Source organism: Zeus faber (genome assembly GCF_960531495.2).
Source record: "Zeus faber genome assembly, chromosome: 18".
In the NCBI taxonomy this organism is placed as follows: domain Eukaryota; kingdom Metazoa; phylum Chordata; class Actinopteri; order Zeiformes; family Zeidae; genus Zeus; species Zeus faber.
In genome coordinates, this window is record NC_137210.1 from 14369750 (window position 1) to 14388634 (window position 18885).

Sequence of the window (18885 nt, forward strand, 5' to 3'; positions counted from 1 at the left end):
TTCATTAGAATTATGAAAAAAAATGTACACAAAACTAGGTTGTGAATGAGTACAGATTTTTTTTACCGCGGTCGTACGGTGAGCCTCTCTTTATTATAAACAATGTGGCCTGTTTTTTGTTTTTTTTCATCCCATTCTGCTCCTACCAACTAAGGATCACCTAAAGATAACGGATGTGCATCGCTGCGTTGCCGTGGTTCCTGTCTCCTCTGGGCTGTGCCTACATCCATCTCCCTCAGCAGGTTCCCATGGTGCTGACTGTAGTATAACTGAACTTGGACATGGATGCTCCCGTTGCCATGACATCCTCCTCGTTGTCTCGCAGCCCGCGGCCGCGGCGGCACGGCGCCGTGCAGCAGGAGAAGGTGGTGAGCAGCGCTTTGCGGAAGCGCGTGTTCATGAAGCAGTAGATGATGGGATTGACGCAGGCGGAGGTGTAGCACATCAGCTGGATGTAGGAGATGGGTCGGCCGGAGAGCATGCGCTTGGCAGAGGCGTGGTCAAAGGCCCGCCAGGTGTTGGCGCAGTAGAGAGGCATCCAGCAGAGGAAGAACAGCACCACGATGACCACCAGCATGCGGATCACCCGCTTCTTGGCCTCCAGCTTGGCCTCCGAGGTGTTGCTGCGGGGCCGCTCCACTTTAGGAGCCTTGCCCAGGGGGGACAGGGTGGACATCTCCACCGAGTGCGGGCGCGGGACCACGTGGACGTAGCATCCGTCGCCATCATCGCTCCCACTGGACACGGTGGAGGTCAGGCCATTCCTCAGGCCGTTCCTACCTGAAAACGGGAGATATTTAATAGAATAAAAAAAAGAGGAGAGAGGTGAAACCCTGGAAGATAGAATACCACCAGACTGGTGGTATTGACAGCTCTAAAAGAATAACTAAGTCACAATTACAGAGTGATATACACGCATACAGTATATATAAAAAAATACATTACCACGTGCTTTCTTTTGTGTAAAGGGAAGTTTTTAATGTATTGAGTGGAAAACAATTCTAAGCTCTAAAAGAATAACCTTAAATCACAGATATATACAGTGGTGTGAAAAAGTGTTTGCCCCTCCCTGATTTAGTTTTATTGCATGTTTGTCACACTTAAATGTTTCAGATCATCAAGCAAATTTAAATATTAGACAAAGATAACAAGTTAACACAAAAGGCAGTTTTTAAATGAAGGTGTTTTATTGAGGGGAAAAAAATCCAAACCTACATGGCCCTGTATAAAAAAGTGATTGCCCTCTAAACCTAATAACTGGTCGGGCCACCCTTAGCAGCAACAACTGCAATCAAGTGTATGCGATAACTGGCCATGAGTCTTTTTAAAGTGCTGTGGAGGAATTTTGGCCCACTCATCTTTGCAGAATTGTTGTAATTCAGCCAGATTGGAGGGTTTGAGCGTGAACCGCCCTTTTAAGGTCATGCCACAGCATCTCAATCGCATTCAGGTCAGGACTTTGACTAGGCTACTCCAAGGTCTTGATTTTGTTTATCTTAAGCCATTCAGAGGTGGACTTGCTGGTGTGTTTTGGGTCATTGTCCTGCTGCAGAACCCAAGTGCGCTTCAGCTTGAGGTCACGAACAGATGGCCGGACATTCTCCTTCAGGATTCTTTGGTAGACAGCAGATTTCATGGTTCCATTTTCCACAGCAAGTCTTCCAGGTCCTGAAGCAGCAAAACAGCCCCAGACCATCACACTACCACCAACATATTTTACTGTTGGTATGGTGTTCTTTTTCTGAAATGCAACTTTTGTCTCGTCAGTCCACACAGTATTTTCCCAAAAGTCTTGGCGATCATCAAGATGTTTTCTGGCAAAACTGAGACGAGCCTTTATTTTCTTTTTGCGCAGCAGTGGGTTTTGGTTTTTGCCTCTTACGTCTCTTTCTTATGGTGGAGTCATGAACACTGACCTTAACTGAGGCAAGTGAGGCCTGCAGTTCTTTGGATGTTGTTGTGGGGTCTTTTGTGACCTCTTGGATGAGTCGTCGCTGCGCTCTTGGGGTAATTTTGGTCGGCCGGCCACTCCTGGGAAGGTTCACCACTGTTCCATCTTTTCGCCATTTGTGGATAACGGCTCTCACTGCGGTTCGCTGGAGTCCCAACGCTTTAGAAATGGCTTTATAACCTTTTAAAGACTGATAATCTCAATTACTTTGTTTCTCATTTGTTCCTGAATTTCTTTGGATCGCAGCATGATGTCTAGCTTTTGAGGCTCTTTTGGTCCACTTCACTTTGTCAGGCAGGTCCTATTTAAGTGATTTCTTGATTGAGAACAGGAGTGTCAGTAATCAGGCCTGGATGTGGCTAGAGAAATTGAACTCAGCTTTCCAAAGATGTGATAAACCACAGTTAATTTATGTTTTAACGGGGGGGGGGGCAATCACTTTTTCCACACAGGGCCATGTAGGTTTGGATTTTTTTTCCCCTCAATAATAAACACCTTCATTTAAAAACTGCATTTTGTATTTACTTGTGTTATCTTTGTCTAATATTAAAATGTGTTTGATGATCTGAAACATTTAAGTGTGACAAACATGCAAAAAAATAAGAAATCAGGAAGGGGGCAAACACTTTTTCACACCACTGTGTATATATATATATATATATATATATATATATTTTTTTTTTAATATATATATATATATATATTTATATATATATATACTGTATATTATATACAGTATATTATATATGTATAAATATATACAGTATATTATATATATATATTATATACTGTATATAATATATAGTGTTGTATACTGTATTTGTATGTACCGATGTATAACACACAAAAACACATTGAGCCATCCAGGGCTGTACTGAATATCCCTGTAGCCCCTGGTTTGCTCCCTTCCATTTCTGAAAATTGCAACCAAGTATTGTCAAAGAGGAAACGGTTTTCGGTGAATTGTAGCTCTGAAAATGCTCACCTTAATTGGCAGAAAAGTGATGCACAGTTTTATCCCTCAGAGAAAAAGTAAATCAATCCTTTTTTTTTTCATAATGTTGTTTTGAGTCTCTGAGGATGACTATGTTCATGAGGGGACGCTTTTCCGCAAATAGAAATGTTATTCCATAATATATTAATGGAGGCCCCAAATCAAGCTCAGCAGCATTTGCAGCGGTGGTTTCGTGTCGTCTGTATTTCCTGAGCAATCCTTAAGTGTAACCCGGTTTAAAGCGGAGCACAAACTGCTGTTATGTATTCGCGGCGCTCTCACCCGTCCCCATCCCTTGCTTTAGTCTTTGCACTTGTTTTTGGAATCACCTGATGACCCCTCCCTCCAACCCCCTCCCCCCGCCCCCCATTTCCCTCTGTCCGACACCAAACAGATGGCAGTGTCCAGTCCTGCAGCTGCTGATTTCATCCTCTAATGGAACATCGGCAAAACACTGCATCCTGTTAAATCATCACAGACTCACACTCATACGCCCACAAAAAGGTTATGCTATGCTTAACCCACACATATGAGAATGATTGGAGTGTTAATGAAATCTCAGATTTTAACTAGAGTCAGGATTCCATAAACATTTTCAGCTCAATGTGAATTATAACATTGGAGCCTTTCTAACTTGTCCTAGGTGCTGCTAAGCAGACATACAGTGCACTGAAACGGGTGCAACTTGTCCTCATAAATTGCAAAACACACAATAAATAACCCAAAAAATATTGAAATATTTATAGTCTGAAATACATTACAATGTGCTTTCTATTGTGCGATTTAAATTACTTTTTCAAGTAAATTGCTGTATTGAGTGTAAAACTAGTCTCCCAAGCAGCTGTCCGCCCTTTAGGTAGGTTTACTTCTCCATCACAGCTCAGGTGGAGCAAAGCAGGTGAATCAAGGTTCAGACCTGGTCAGCATTTTCGACTCACCGGTCGATTCCTTCTTCTGGCCCATCTCAAACTGGATTCCTCTGTAGAGTTCCCTGGAGATGAGTCCGTAGGCCACGATCATTACCACCCCCGGGATCACAAACAACACCAGCAGCATTAGAATGCACCTGGGACACAAAGGAAGTGATAACTTGGTAATAAAAAACAGCACAAATCTGCACACAGCATGTATCTGTACACACACACACACACACACACACACACACACACACACACACACACACACCACACACACACACGCACATTCCATCAGAGAAGAAACAGAGAAGGCCAAAGCTCGTAAATACCCTCAAAGCACACAGCAAAACATAGGGAAACAGCTTGGGCCGTTACCGTCTGCTCCATTTCACGAGGGCTGAGAATGCCTGCCGATGACTCCAGCTCCAAACATGGAAGTAAACAAGCGTGCAGCGGAATACCTGCTTAGACGGTGCACAGATTGCATCTCTAGCTGTCACATCCCTGCCCTTACAGGCAGAGGCGCTTCATCGTAGGGGTTTATGACACTGCAAACATTCTATTGCCAAAAGGAGCATTCTGGCTTCTGGAGAAAACACTCTCTACGATCTACAACCCCTTTGCCGTCTGCCGGTGGCTGAAAACTTTTCTCCTTCATTCGTGATCATCCAACATTGGAATCAAATTTTCCTGGAGTGGACATAATCGTTAAAATTTAGCGAGTGTGGCTTTAAAGGAATCTTTTGGACGGGATTGATTTGGCAGGTCACACATTTGGGTGCGACGCCGGTGACAACACCGAGGAACGGCACTTTAAACAGCGCCAGCAAACACGGAATTTCGAAAAGTTTTGTTTTTTTCAATATTTATTAATTTTTTTATAACTTGCAAAGGTCTGACTGCTGTTGCATCATGCAAGCGTTGCCTGAAACATGAAGTGAGTTTTTGCACTAAACGCAAAATGTGTATCCCCCCCCCCCCTTTCTTCCATTGAACTCCTGGGGGAGGGGTGGAGCATCCAGTTTGGAGTAAACACTAGAACCTACAGTACATACTACATGAGGGGCGAGTATTAAACAAGGATAAACCAAAAAAAATATCAGAACAATTCCTTCAACATGCACGCCGTACATTTGCTATGGAACGATAACTCTTACCAGGTCTGCTCGGCCTTGACGCGCGGCCACTTGTGGCGGCACTGGTGTCCGGTGGTGTTGTCTTGACGTGGGAAGGCGTCCAGGTGGCTGATAATGGGATACGGGGTCATGATGATGAAGGCCATCACCCAGGTGGCGGCAATGACCCGGTAAGCGTGGGATCGGGTCTGCCACACCCGTGACTTCAGGGGGTTACATATGGCGCTGTAGCGCTCAATCGCTATGGCGACCAAGCTAAATGTGGAGATGCTGACGGATATGCCTGCGGGAGAGGGAAAACGGAAATAATGGAGATAAAAAAAACGTGAACAACAACTCAGCGTGAGTAGTGGCGTGCGTTATGAAATGTTGAATAAATAAAATAAGAATGAAGGAAGCCAGATTTCTTTTGAGCTCATCCAAATTACCAATGTGTGTCGAGTTCGTCTGATGGATATCAGGTTACTAAACTTCGAGCAGAGTGCCGCTGGATGAAAAACTGCATCCACATTGTGCCTCTGTCAGATATGGATGCATTGCGGGGAAAGGTAGGAGGAGATGGTTATCGGGGTCTTGTGGTGGAGAAAATCATATTGGCCTGGGCCACTGACGTGATCTTACATCTCCCTGCTGACGGGGCCAAGACAGGGGAAATTACTCTAGACATCTCTAATCCACATCCTCTGCCGCAATATAATACAAACGCAGCGCTCGTGTGTGCTCGTGTGTGTGTGTGTGTGTGTGTGTGTGTGTGTGTGTGTGTGTGTGTGTGTGTGTGTGTGTTTGTAAGAGAGAGAATGGGATAGGAAGAAAAACAAGATGGGTGGATGTTAGGATGGCGTTAGAGGGTGGGTGTTGTGTGGGGGAGAGAGAGAGAGAGAGAGAGAGAGAGAGAGAGAGAGAGAGAGAGAGAGTCGCAAACGGAGAAAAGAACCGGGAAAAAGCAGCAAACGACGCCCAAGCCAGGACCCAGCGCCGTGCCGCTGTGGAGCTGCAGGAGGAGCTGCAGCGCACGGGGCGATGAGCAATCAGCCCCGGAGTGTCGTTCCCCGGAGCCTGCCCGCTGCCTCACAACACGTCCTAATGACGGCTCTCTGTCATCCGCCCTGCCCTCCCATGGAATGTCGAGTTCACTTTCATCAAATCTGCCTTTTGCAGTCAACTCACAGAAGGCTTTCCTCTCCATAACGGGGGCCCCGCCCTTCCCCTCCAAACTCTCCCTCTCTTCCCCGCGCCATGTTTTTCCATTTCTCCGCCTCTGTCCGTCCATTTCATATGAGCCTGCTATTATTCACCCTGTCCGTCTCTTGCTCCAGAGAGCGCTACTTTAGTGGTTGTCTTGCTTTTTAATACACTCTGTGATTTAAATCGAACCAATTCTTTATCAGTTTCAGATGGAGCCTGAAAGTCCGCAGCAAGCAGACCCGCGCTACCCAGATGATAAGCTTTTGGTGTAGTGTATGCCGTGACACCAAAGAGGTTCCAAGCTAAAATAATATGTAATGAACTTGGGATAATGAACTGAGGTCAGTCAGTCTTGGTCCTCGTCGGGTATATTATGGAGACGTGCAGTTTTTGGCGTGGACCCCCGAATCCTCTCCACCTCTAACTACCCCCCGCCCCCCAGCCGCCGACTTCCCAGCCCTCACCCATGAGGTAGGCCACTATCTTGCACATGGCGGCTCCGAAGATGAAGTCCTTGAGGATGCTGGGGATGAGGTTGAAGGGCATGCAGAAGACGGCCATCATGAGGTCACTGACGGCCAGCGACAGCAGGAAGGTGTTGGTCACCGTGCGCATGCGCTTGTTGACGGTCAGCACCAGGATGATGAGCAGGTTGCCGAAGACGCTCAGGAGGAAGATGAGCGAGTAGAGCAGGATGCGAAAGGTGTGGTCCTCGTCTGGAAGGAAGCGAGGAAGGGAGGGAGAGATGGGGGGAGGCGGGGAAAGAGGAGGAGAGAAAGGACGAATGCAGAGAGGGGGCGGGCATTAGAGAAGGCAGGAAGAGATGAGGAGTGTCCACATACTGGGGGCAACGGGAGGACAAAATGGTACGAAGCGTTACAAAAAAGCCTCGCCCTAGACGGTACACGTCTTTGCCCATTTGCCTTCCAGTACTACCTCTTACTTTCTCATCCATTACTATTGATTACCCAATTGAAGCTATTATTTTCTGCCGGCCGAGCCTGGAGGATGCTCTTGAGGGATAATAGGAGCTGGATAGGGGAGGTTACGCGACGTAACACGATCAGGTGCAAACCAAGAACAACATATAGAAAAAACCAACTTCACCATTGGGGACAAAAAGACTGACTTGATATTGGATGCAAGACATGCAGATGCTGTAGAAACATTGTGATTTCCACTGCAACCGCTCCACTGGTAATAGTTTCAACAGCCGTGAAAAAGTGACAAAACTACTAACCGTAAAGCAATTATGCTCCCAAATTGCCCAAAGTGTCGCCAGATGTTCCTGCAAGTCCAGTGCAAATAGGGCTAAAGTTCTTTTTGAGTATTCTGCGTACCGCCAGGAGTGGTTCGAGTGCCATTTTGAGTCTCCTGAAAGAGCCTTGGAAGAAAGTGATTTCGGAGAAAAGCCCATCATCAGCCTCTCGTTGAACATTATTGATTGCTATTATTCTACGTATCAAGCAATAGCATTTCTGTCCGCGTTGATCACAACTGCCTTGAGCCAACAGCATCTACATCTAACCGGATGACAGATATATTCATAGTCCCATAGATACTCTGTGTGCATGTCTGTTTTTGTGCTTGTAGGATGTAATATTCATATATGCATTGATCTTAGGTGTTTTTGCGGCTTTACATGAGTGAGGATATTTAAGAAGGATCATGAAATGTATGTGTGTACGACTAGGATGGGAATGGGGAGAGTAGTTCAGGTCGGTGTGCGATCCCCGGCGACCTCATCTGATTCATTTCTCTGTAGTCATAGTAGAAGTGATTCATTCTGGGAAGAAAATACTTTCTTATAACTGGGTGTTCCGGGGGGGGTGGATACAGAAATGTGTGTGTGTGGTTTATTCGCTTTGAGAAAACGGTGTTCTGATGGATGGGGGGCGGGGGCAGCGAAAGAGGGAATTACAATCACAAAGAGGAAAGTGTCGGCTTAGGGGAATAAAATAACTAAAAATAACTAAGAAGTTTAATTGATCGAGATTCATAGAATAATGTCTTTGATAAGTGTGCCTTGCAACCGAAAAAGATAAGGGTACGAAAGGCAAACAGATTTCCAGTGGGAAGTCTGTTTGCTTAGACGCTGGTTTTCGACGACCACGGGGGACCACAGAATGAATAACACTTTCTGTTTTTAGATTTTTATTTTTATTTTTTTTAATAGTCTGCATTGCTACAAAAGCCGTGGCAGCCCTTTAAAAAATGGCACGTCGCCCAGAGTCTGAGCCCCCGGGGGATTAGCAGATTCACCGCACCGCGTCCCACTAAAGCGCCGTCCTCGCTCCCCGCCGGTTAACTTCACCTCACTGCTTGTGGGGGGGGGGGCTCTCCCTTCAGCCTCCAGGTCCCGTGCGTCAGACCTACACTGTGGAGCGCTTCGCCCATGCACGCCCAAATGCAACGCATATTTGAACCCCCGGACCTGGACCCGGACCCAGACCCACACACACACACGCACACACAAACAAACACATTTCAGTGTGTGTGTGTGTGTGTGTGTGAAGTGTTTCATTTACACTTCCTTTGCAGAGTAGACATCGGAACCCAATCCACTGCAGGGGCGTTCCCGTTCCCCCCAAACCGGTATCCACTGTTTTCCTCTTTCTACCTCGGTGTCTTTTAATTTTGGCGCTCACTGCTGCGCTCCGTCGAAGGACTCTAAGAAAGGTCCGCGGCCGAGACCGCCGTGGCGCTCGGATTTCAGGTTTTCTCTGCCGATTTGCCGATCTGATAAGCTTTTCCGAAACCCTTGAACACGTTCTCCCTTACCCGAGCGAAACGTATTGTCTGAAAATGTGCGATAAGTAGAAATCGCCGCCTTAGTGTGGCTTGTGCGAGTCGATTTTCAAACACATCTTTTAAAGATAGATGTCGGTGTTCCGCAGGACAGCGACATCGGCAGAGCGGCGACCGTTTCAGCTCAAGAGGAGCAGCAATCTCTCCAAATATTGTTCTGTATATATTTCCAAGCAGTGCGAGTTCAGAAAGCTTATCACATTGGGATATTTCGGTTGGGAAACCTTGCCGACGACAAGTCAAAGTGATAGAATAACGGGTGCCAAAAGAAATGTGTTACAGTTCAGGGCATGCAGCCGTTGTGCTGTCTCTGCCCGTCTCCTGCTTCTATACCAGTCCTTTTTTTATTTCTCAGTTTCCTTAAATTAGAGTCAATCAAAATTGTATTCTTATTCTTTAATTATTATTCTTCCTTAATTGTGTCCACCATTTTCTGTTTCATGTCCCTTGCTTTCAAGAATCTTCTGAGTGCCTCAAAGGTGAAAAGTACGAATCTAAAAATGATACTACATTGTTAAAAAGCCTTTGTGAAGCACCTCTTTATTTTGGGCTGTGGTGGAGTTGGGGGAGCCGGGCTTTCTTCCACCTTGGGGCCATTTACCTTTCCCCTCTTCAATTCAATTATTTTCTGAATTGTATTATTCATTCATATTGTAAGCCACATTAGCCCCGTGTAGGTTACTTTCAGGGATTGTTGGGGCTACACATCGCTGACTGCTCATCAGGAATGGATTCACAATTCAAAAAACGCAGCCTCTATATTCGTGAAGGTAAGACGATATAAGACTGAGATATAAGACTTCATTAATCCCTGGGGGGGGATCAATAAAGGGTCATTTCAAACTCAGGTAAAAACCTCTGCCTCCCGCTTGTACTGCCTCTGTTACCCCCCGGCACACAGGGATCACACACACCTGACTCGTCACTTTGTGGACGTGGCCCGTCATGCCGCTCCATTAAACCAGAACCTCATCGATCTGTTTGTCAAACAGCGGCTCCCGAGCTCTAATTCAGGGTGAGGACGCTGGAGAGTGCTCGATCCATACCGCTACTAAACGGCTGACGGCGGCTTTACATCGGAGGAGGGGTTCGCGCAAAAATCCACGTCGGCCAGTTGGCCCCCTGATATAGCGACTCATAATCAAACGGGTGCACTTCACTTGGCTCGCGTTGGCCAGCTCCTGCCTCGATCGCTCTGCGAGGATTAGAACCGGCGATGGTTTCAGCCGATCAATAAGTCACTCCAGCTCTCTTTTCTATGCCCCATCAACCAAAGTGTGTGTGTGTGTGTGTGTGTGTGTGTGTGTGTGTGTGTGTGTGTGTGTGTGTGTGTGTGTGTGTGTGTGTGTGTGTGCGTGTGTGTGTGCGCATGCGCGTGCGTGTGCGTGTGTGTTTGTGTCCATATATCAGTATGTATACCAGTACGTACCAGTTCCTCCAGGATAATGTGGCGGGGGGGGATAAGTACCTACAGTGCAGTACCTGCGATGAGTCTCTTTAATGTCCTGAATCACATTACTCCTCGGCTCCACTCTTCAGTTCACCTCCAGTCATTTGCTTACAAGAGTATCGTATCATTTAAGGTTTGAGGTTTCTCCCTTTTTTTTTTTTTTTGTGAAAGTAACGACTCAACAAAGACGCCTGGAAATCATTTTATTCACATGCACTTTACTGCACATATCTGTATATACAAATAGCTTATCCCATATACATAACTCTATTCCCTTCTATTTTGTACCCCCACTTTGTATTGTCTTTTTCAGTCTTATTTTATTTTTATTTTATTTTATTTATATTATTCTATTCACTAACTGCATTACGTTTTAGGAATCCGTTTTTTTCAGTTAGTTGCTAGGTAGGAATTAGGTTCACTATTATATTCGGTTCAGTAACTATTGTGCATCATCTCCGGGGGCGTAGCAAAGACATTTCACTGCATATATGTATGAACGTACGTATATGTATGTGACAAATAAACCTCTTGAATCTTGAATCTTGAAACGTCACTTCCACAGTCGTATCTGGCTTTTTTTTTTTTTTCTTTTTTTTTTTTTTTTTTTTTGTGGAGGGGGAAAAAAAATTTAATTTGAAAAAGGAGAGTCGAAAGCGGAACTCGGAGGAGGAGACGCCGCCGCGCTTCTTCCTCGCCGACACATCGCCGTTCAGCGTTAGAGTAAACACAGCGGCCGGCGAACACATACCTACCGGATGTCTGCTTTATTGGAACCGCGCACATGTAGGCACAGTGACGGAGAGAGCGAGAAAGAGAGAGAGAGAGCGAGAAAGAGAGAGAGAGAGAGTAAAAGAGATGGCGGCACAGTACAAAATTCCATTAAAACTCCTCAAAATTATATTAATAGGCCGGTTTAACTTCTTTGTCCCAGCAGCCAAATATGGTTGAGTGTCTACGGCTTCTTCCTGACAAATTTGTCGCTACAGGAATGTTGTGCGAGATGGAAAAAGCAAAACAAATGGGTGTAATTTTTTTCCGCTCCCCGCATCGAATCCGCGGTTAGAATTGCAGCGCGATACTTGTTGAATTAATAATAAGGTTTAGTGACAAACCAATGAATATTTTAGTTTTCATGTTTTCACCAGTCCCCGCCCCAACCCGGCATTAATCTGAATATTTATTGACTCGCTTTTTCTTGCTACACACACACACACACACACACACACACACACACACACACACACACACACACACACAAACACACACACACACACACACAAATGTGTTCAAGTCCAATGTGTGCCAGTGTCCATCCCAGTTGACTCCGGTGTCATTGTGGGAATCCCCGTCTCCCACTCGTCCTGCGCGTCTGATATACTGGTAAATGTCACAGCGAGTGGATAATCCAGCACCGCAAATGTCAGCCCGGGCTTCACTAGATCCGAGGGCTCCTGGGGCGTTTGATCGAGCCTCAGAGACGGACGGACGTCCATCTTTCAGTCTCGACAGTGCGACGGCGGAGACACTTTTCCGCGCAATACACAACCGAAGAGCGATCCGAGCGAGCCGAGCGCAAAGTGAGAGAATCAGGAAGTGGGGATTAGGGATTTTGTTTCACGTGCCTTTTGGATTAGGAGAAGCTGGAGACCGTGAGGGCGTGGCCGCCCTCCTGTCAGTGACTCACGGACCATCTTTGTCCGCGTTCATCATCCCCACCCCCCCCTGACAATTGCCCCCCTGCTACAGAACGGTTAAAAAAAGTCTACCCCGTAATTATCCCTTGTTGATCTGAGAGCGGAAGAGTATTTGAAGCCTCTCGAGGGGGGAGATGGATGGTTTTACTCGTCTATTCAATAAGTGGATGAGGTGACTTGCTTAGTGATGATTACAAATGGAGTCGTACTCCTGCCTGGCGGTGTGTTAATGTCTGAGTGATTGTCGAAAATCAACAAGTAGGAATGGAATGGTGAAAGTTGGCTTCCAGCTTTCCCCATAGGAATGAAACTACGTTGACATGAAAACTATATTTGGACAGATGGAAGGTCTCCAATATATTTTGCAATAGATGGAAATACACCTATCAGCCGCTACATTAAAACCACTGGCAGGTGAAGTGAATAACATCGATCATCTTGTTACAATGGCACCTGTCAAGGGGTGGCATATATTAAGCAGCAAGTGACCAGTCAGTTCTTGAAGTTGATGTGTTGGAAGCATAATGGAAATGGAGAAGTGGACAAGCGTAAGGATCTGAGCCACTTTGACATGGGCCAAATTGTGATGGCTAGACGACTGGGTCAGAGCACCTCCAAAATGGCAGGTATGGTGGAATGTTCCCGGTATGCAGTGGTTAGTACCTACCAAAAGTGGTCCAATGGAGGACAACCGGTGAACAGGCGACAGGGTCATGGGCGCCCATGGGCTCATTGATGCAGGTGGGGAGTGAAGTCTAGCCCATCTGGTCCGATCCCACAGAGAAGCTACTGTAGCACAAATTGATGAAAAAGTTAATGCTGCTATGATAGAAAGGTGTCAGAACACACAGTGCATCACAGCTTGCTGCGTAGGGGGCTAGGTGGCTGCAGACTGGTCTGAGTGTCCATGCTGACCCCTGTCCACCGACGAAAGCTCCTACAATGGGCACGTGGGCTTCAGAACTGGACCATGGAGCAATGGAAGAAGGTGGCCTGGTCTGATGAATCACGTTTTCTTCTACATCATGTGGATGGTAGAGAGCGTGTACGTTGTTTGCCTGGGGAAGAGATGGCACCAGGATGCACTGCGGGAAGAAGGCAGTGTGATGCTCTGTAATGTTCTGCTGGGAAACCTTGGGTCTGGGCATTCATGTGGAGGGTACTTCGACACGTATCACCACTGGTGCATAAATAGACAGGAATATCCATGTATCATTCCATCATTTCATATTCCATTTAGAATCCAAAATCAGAAGTTATTGACATTTTTCCGCATGGGGGACCATGAAATGTTGTGAGTGTGGGGATCGCACCGTGGGGAGCACGGCGGAGAACCCCCACGCTCCTCGCCGGTACCCGCTCCCAGCCGCAAAAGGACCAGTGCGCGCACCATTCTACTGTAGTGTTGGGTCGTTCATGAACGATCCGATTCGTTTGAGCGGCTCAAAATACTTTTTTACCATGTTTTCCAGTTTTATGTCGTAGTTTGTTTAAATTGCTGTCTCCTCTACTGTTTTGTTCCCAATCACACTGGCACCATGACACGCCCCTTTTCCGGCGTGTTCGTGATGTCGAACGTGATGCACCAGAAAAAAACGGCATTTATCCTGGCGATGGGAAAGGTGTCAATCGCCTATTTTCAGCCACTAATTTTGGTGTGAAAACGACATAACAGGACTTCAAGGATCTGCTGCTAACGTCTTGGTGCCACAGACACCTTCAGAGGTCTTGTGGAGTCTATGCCTCTACCGGTCGGAGCTGTTTTGGCGGCAGGAGAGGGAGCTACACAATATTAGGGAGGTGTTTTCTCAGTTGTGACTGATCGGTGTATGTTGTCATTGTGATACATATACTGTGTATAGATTTTATTCTACCAGATGCATTTACATGTACTCAGAATTTGTAATGGTGATTATTGGTGCGTATCTACAGACAATTATCATAAAAAAGCGTTATTGTCTGAGACAGACATTTTTTATTAATAATAATAATAATAATAATAATAATAATAATGATGATAATAATAATAATAATAATAAAATAAAATAAAATAAAATAAAATGAATAGTAAAGTAAAGTCAATAAAGTAAAGAATTAAATAAATACACACATAAGGAGGCCATAGGCCAAATACACACAAAAAATCTGAAAAAAGCAAAACGAGAAGTCTTCTTAACAATATACATGTATTACAAAATATAATGACATGTACATCCTCTTTTTTCTGTTATGCAGAAATCTTTAAATACTGTACATCATTTTTTTTCTGCAGTAAATGTGCCGTGATATGTTGTAATATACTGTATATGAAAAGCATCAATAATTGGTACACTGCAATATGAAAAAACAATTACTAATGATTTTTTTTTTCAATTCATGTGCCTACGCCATCTCTCAATATCAATATTGTGTCTGTACTTAGAGTTTGTCATTGACAAAAATAATAGCAAAAGCAACAATGGCAATACATTAGACATTAGAGGGGGGCGGGAGAGAGCGAGAGAGAGAGAGAGAGAGAGAGAGAGAGAGAGAGAGAGAGAGAGAGAGAGAGAGAGAGAGAGGAAGGTCAAATAGGATTCCTATGGAGAGATACTATAGAAATCTAGGAAATATCATTAAAATCCCTATAGGGTCAGGTTAGGATAGTATACATTCTTAAGGGGAGGAAGACTTAATGATTGAGTGATTTTTGAACATCAAAAAATTGTAAATATGGTTTCATCGCTTTTTACCCTCTCCAGGTCCAATAACTCATCATGAGTTGAAACCACTGCCAATGCTAAATATAGAAAGCAATAAGGCCACAAAAAGCCTAATCAGATAGAAAAGGAAATGCAAGCGAGACCCCAAAGAGGAGACAAAAGACAGAGGAGCAGCAAGTGGCGCCAGCAGAGGAATTCCACCACTATGCAGGTGGAATTCTAATGATGAGAGCAGGATTACCGAGAAAACGCATAATGTCATGGTCATACATACATTTCAATACATTCCCTTTTTGTTGTGACTGTATTCTCTATACACCACTGCTTATGTGGTGTTATTAAAATTGTTCAGTATAATATTAACACTCACACCCTGGTGCACTGGAGATATGTGATCACTGGAAGGTGAGGAAAGACACCAGTCATTATGACAGTGAATAATGGATGGTTTATGTCAGCATAAAAATGAATGCAATATACTTGTGTTCCTTCATACAGTCACGAATGCATTTTGTCGCCACCTCAACACCGAAGAGGATTTCAAATCCAGCTCCAAGTCATGCACACACGCACACGCGCGCGCTCGCACGTACTGTAAACACACAGAGCAAAACACATGGAAGCGCAGCCATTAATGCCTCCGTTTAAAATAGAATGTGTTGATTGATAAAGGAACAGCTGGGTTCGGGAAGGAGAGAATACGCTACATTGAATAACGCCGAAGAATTAGCCCTGAAATGTGGCAACAGAAGCGATGGGAAGAAAGCATTCGATTTACAATGTGTGAGGGCTCTCTTGCACAGTCATGTATGAATCCAGTGTGTGTTTGGTTTGCTCTCTGTGCACCTATGAGTTATAGGTGTATTTATAAATCACAAACACATTATAGGCTACAATGTGAGTCTGACACCCTATTTATTTGACTTTGTTCACGTTTATGTATGTATGTATGTATGTATGTATGTACATGTATGGATATATATGTATGTATGTACAAGTTGAAAAGGTCTCTTTTGAAAAAGAAAGGACTGCCTCTCACCTTTATCCTGTAGACATGAACATAGATTGAAATTAGGGCTGGGCGAGAATCAAACATCGCAATACTCTTTGACAATACCTTGACATAAGGTAAGATATTTAAAAAATTCACACACAATAACTATTTGAGAAACAATGTCATGTGGATATTATGTGACCGAGCAGGTATGCGGCCAGTGAAGTTTTTAGTGAAGAAAGTCATATTCAAATTAAATTATACAACGATAACCAAAATCCCAGACGTAGCTAGTCTCAAACCATAATGTCGATATTATAACGATTTGTCGCCCAGCACTAATTGAATTCAAATGGACTGTGGTATCCCCTAATTTGACTGTAAGGAATAATTCAGTTTCATAATTTTCACCTTAATTATTATTATCATCATCATTAACATCATCATCATCAGTATTATTATTATTATTATTATTATATATGTTTTATATTATTATTATTATTGTTACTTGATTTATAAGTGGAGGAAACGGACTGATTGTGTCAACTGATTTAATTCAATTAAAAAATATTATATTTTATCTGGCAAAGTAATAAGTTATAGCTCACCTTTGTGTTTTATCCTCAGTGGGGTGAAGCCAGTGGAGGTGTTCCCACAGCTGGTGGTGTTGGACTCCAGGCTCTGATCCACGGTCCCGTTCGGCGCTCCCACGCACCCAGAAAGCACGGACGTCTCGTTCAGCGCATAGAAATCCATTTTTCGGGGTCAGTGCAAGTTTGATATGCGCATCCTATGGATTGCTATTGGAGCATGGCAAAAGAAGTGGAAAGTGCATCCTTAGCCCAGCCCCGTCTGATGAAAGCTTTTTTTGGGGGGGAAACTTATATATATATATATTTATATATATATATGTATATATATATATCTATATATTTTTTTTTTCTTCCTCCCTATTGTTTACTCACTGGGATTGAATTTTGACTTGTTGGTTCTGTTTGGCATTGTTCCATTCCGTGGTGAAACGGTGAAATCATGACGCGCGCCTCTTCCAGCGGAGTGGCGCACGGACTGAGCGGCGCGCACTGCGTTGGCTCTAGTGGGGCGATGGGGGGGGGGGGGGGTCTCCCGGTCTCCTGGGGTGATGATGCGTCAAGGGGCGGAGGATTGGAGCTGGTGGAGGATTCGTTCAGTGCACGAAGGTGAAGTAACTAATAAGGGTTGTGCTTATTTGCATACCGAGACGACGCCCCCAAGTGGCGCGTAATGATCTATATTCCCATGGTTGCATTTGGCCATGAGACAATGTAGCCTCCATTCTGTGACACTAATGTGGGTGGTACTAATACCAAAAGCGTTGGTATTGTCCCACACGGTGACATAATGCTCTAATGGTAAATTAAAGTGGTAATCCGTGACATCCCTAATCCTGAATTTGATACTTTTTTTTTTTGAGCTGGTGCTTTTTAAGACAGCCATTCAATATGTGTGTTTTATGCATGAGCTCCTCTCTACGCTGTTCCCATTGTTGGTGGCGGGGTCCGCTTTCCCCAGGAAGACTGCACTGATGGGGCGCACGCGAGAAAGAAAAAGGCAGTCGTGGTGGATTTGGATTTGGATTTGGGCTGGAAACTGCTGATATGGGGGAACGTGCGGATGTTGAAAGAAAATCGCTCGCAGTTTCAAATGGAACCAAATATAATCCACCCAACGCAAATTATTTTTATGGATTTCCACTTTCACTTAAACTCTGCCTGTCTAATAGAAACATCATCATCCTCTATGATTTCTCTTGTTCTCCAGTGACAGCCCATTCAAACATCATTTATGACTTGAATCACATGCGCAGATCTTTCGGGGGAAGTTTTCCCTCTCCTGGTTTTCCCGAAAGCCACTCAGTGAACCATGTCTATTCCGTACCAACTGTGCAATCATGAGGCGATCGCCGCTGCTTACTCAGGTGTGTTATTGCGCCGGTGAATGGGACCGGCTACTTGGCCGCTGAATGCTGAAATGATTCTCCCGGTGAGGAAAGATGTTCATGGGTCGGGGATAATTTTTCTCCCGGCCTAATTGCAGCTGTCTGAAGGCATGTGGGGTCAATTATCCAGTCTTAACAAGCCTTCTGAGGTACGCCAATCAAGGTGAGCAGTAAGAGCACTACAGTGCTCCCTGCTGGAAGCAGTAATCACAACCCGGCATGATGTGGTGATTACTGCTGCTCCAGTACCGATGGAGAAGAGCTTGGATCCGTATGAACAAAAGTGTCTGAGAAAAATTGGAGACGACAAACGAAACAAAAATAAATAAACTAGAAAACGCTGTCGTAGGGCATTTCTTCAGCCCAGCCAGGCTATGGGCGTCACTGAGGATCAACCTTTTTCCAGGCGAGCACGGAAAAAGGTGATGACTGAGGGTAATGGATGGAGAGCCGCATCAGTGTGAGGTCAAGCTGAAGAAGAACGCTGTCTCCTTCCACACACTGCAGCTGTGGCTACCGGACCCCCGTGATCGACTGTTCAAACATATGGCTCCAAGCCCTGTAGGCCGTTTACAGCAAATGGGTGTGTGTGTGTGTGTGTGTGTGTGTGTGTGTGTGTGCGTGCGTGCGTGCATGTGTGTCATCAACGTATTTCCTCCCCAATCCCGCTTGTGCTTCAGCGGGCAACGCTGCTCCATCAGACTGTCTGTCTTTAAGATCCTCAATCTGAAAAGTGCCCATGCACACACAGCGTTGCAAATAAAGATAAACCTGCCCCCATTCTCTTCGTAAAACTGCAATTAAGGTATGGGTAGAATGGCAAACAATTTTTAATGGATTTAACGGATGGACGCATTTCTGAATGTCTGCTGCGACATCAAAATAGACAAAGTCAGGTCAGTGCAGTCTGATATTAAGATGAAGCGTTAACTTCAAATAGGCTGGTAACATTTTATGTGGCTCGTCCAACTCCTCTTAATTGGGTTGTGAAAGATGTCCGTTTCAGTCGGATCTGGACTGACTTCCAGTCTTGTATAATCGTGTTAAGACGGGAAGCAAGGGGAACCGGCCGC

At 44.9% G+C, this 18885-nt stretch overlaps 1 protein-coding gene across 1 annotated transcript; it reads right to left on the bottom strand.

Annotated features, from left to right (window-relative positions):
• Positions 1-235: 235 nt before the first annotated feature.
• Positions 236-16590, bottom strand: cckbrb (cholecystokinin B receptor b; the record flags this gene model as incomplete). Its single annotated transcript, XM_080018832.1, has 5 exons — positions 236-780; positions 3884-4011; positions 5020-5281; positions 6648-6899; positions 16443-16590. The coding sequence occupies 5 exons, from the start codon at positions 16588-16590 to the stop codon at positions 236-238; spliced, it is 1335 nt and encodes a 444-aa protein (XP_079874958.1).
• Positions 16591-18885: the final 2295 nt, after the last annotated feature.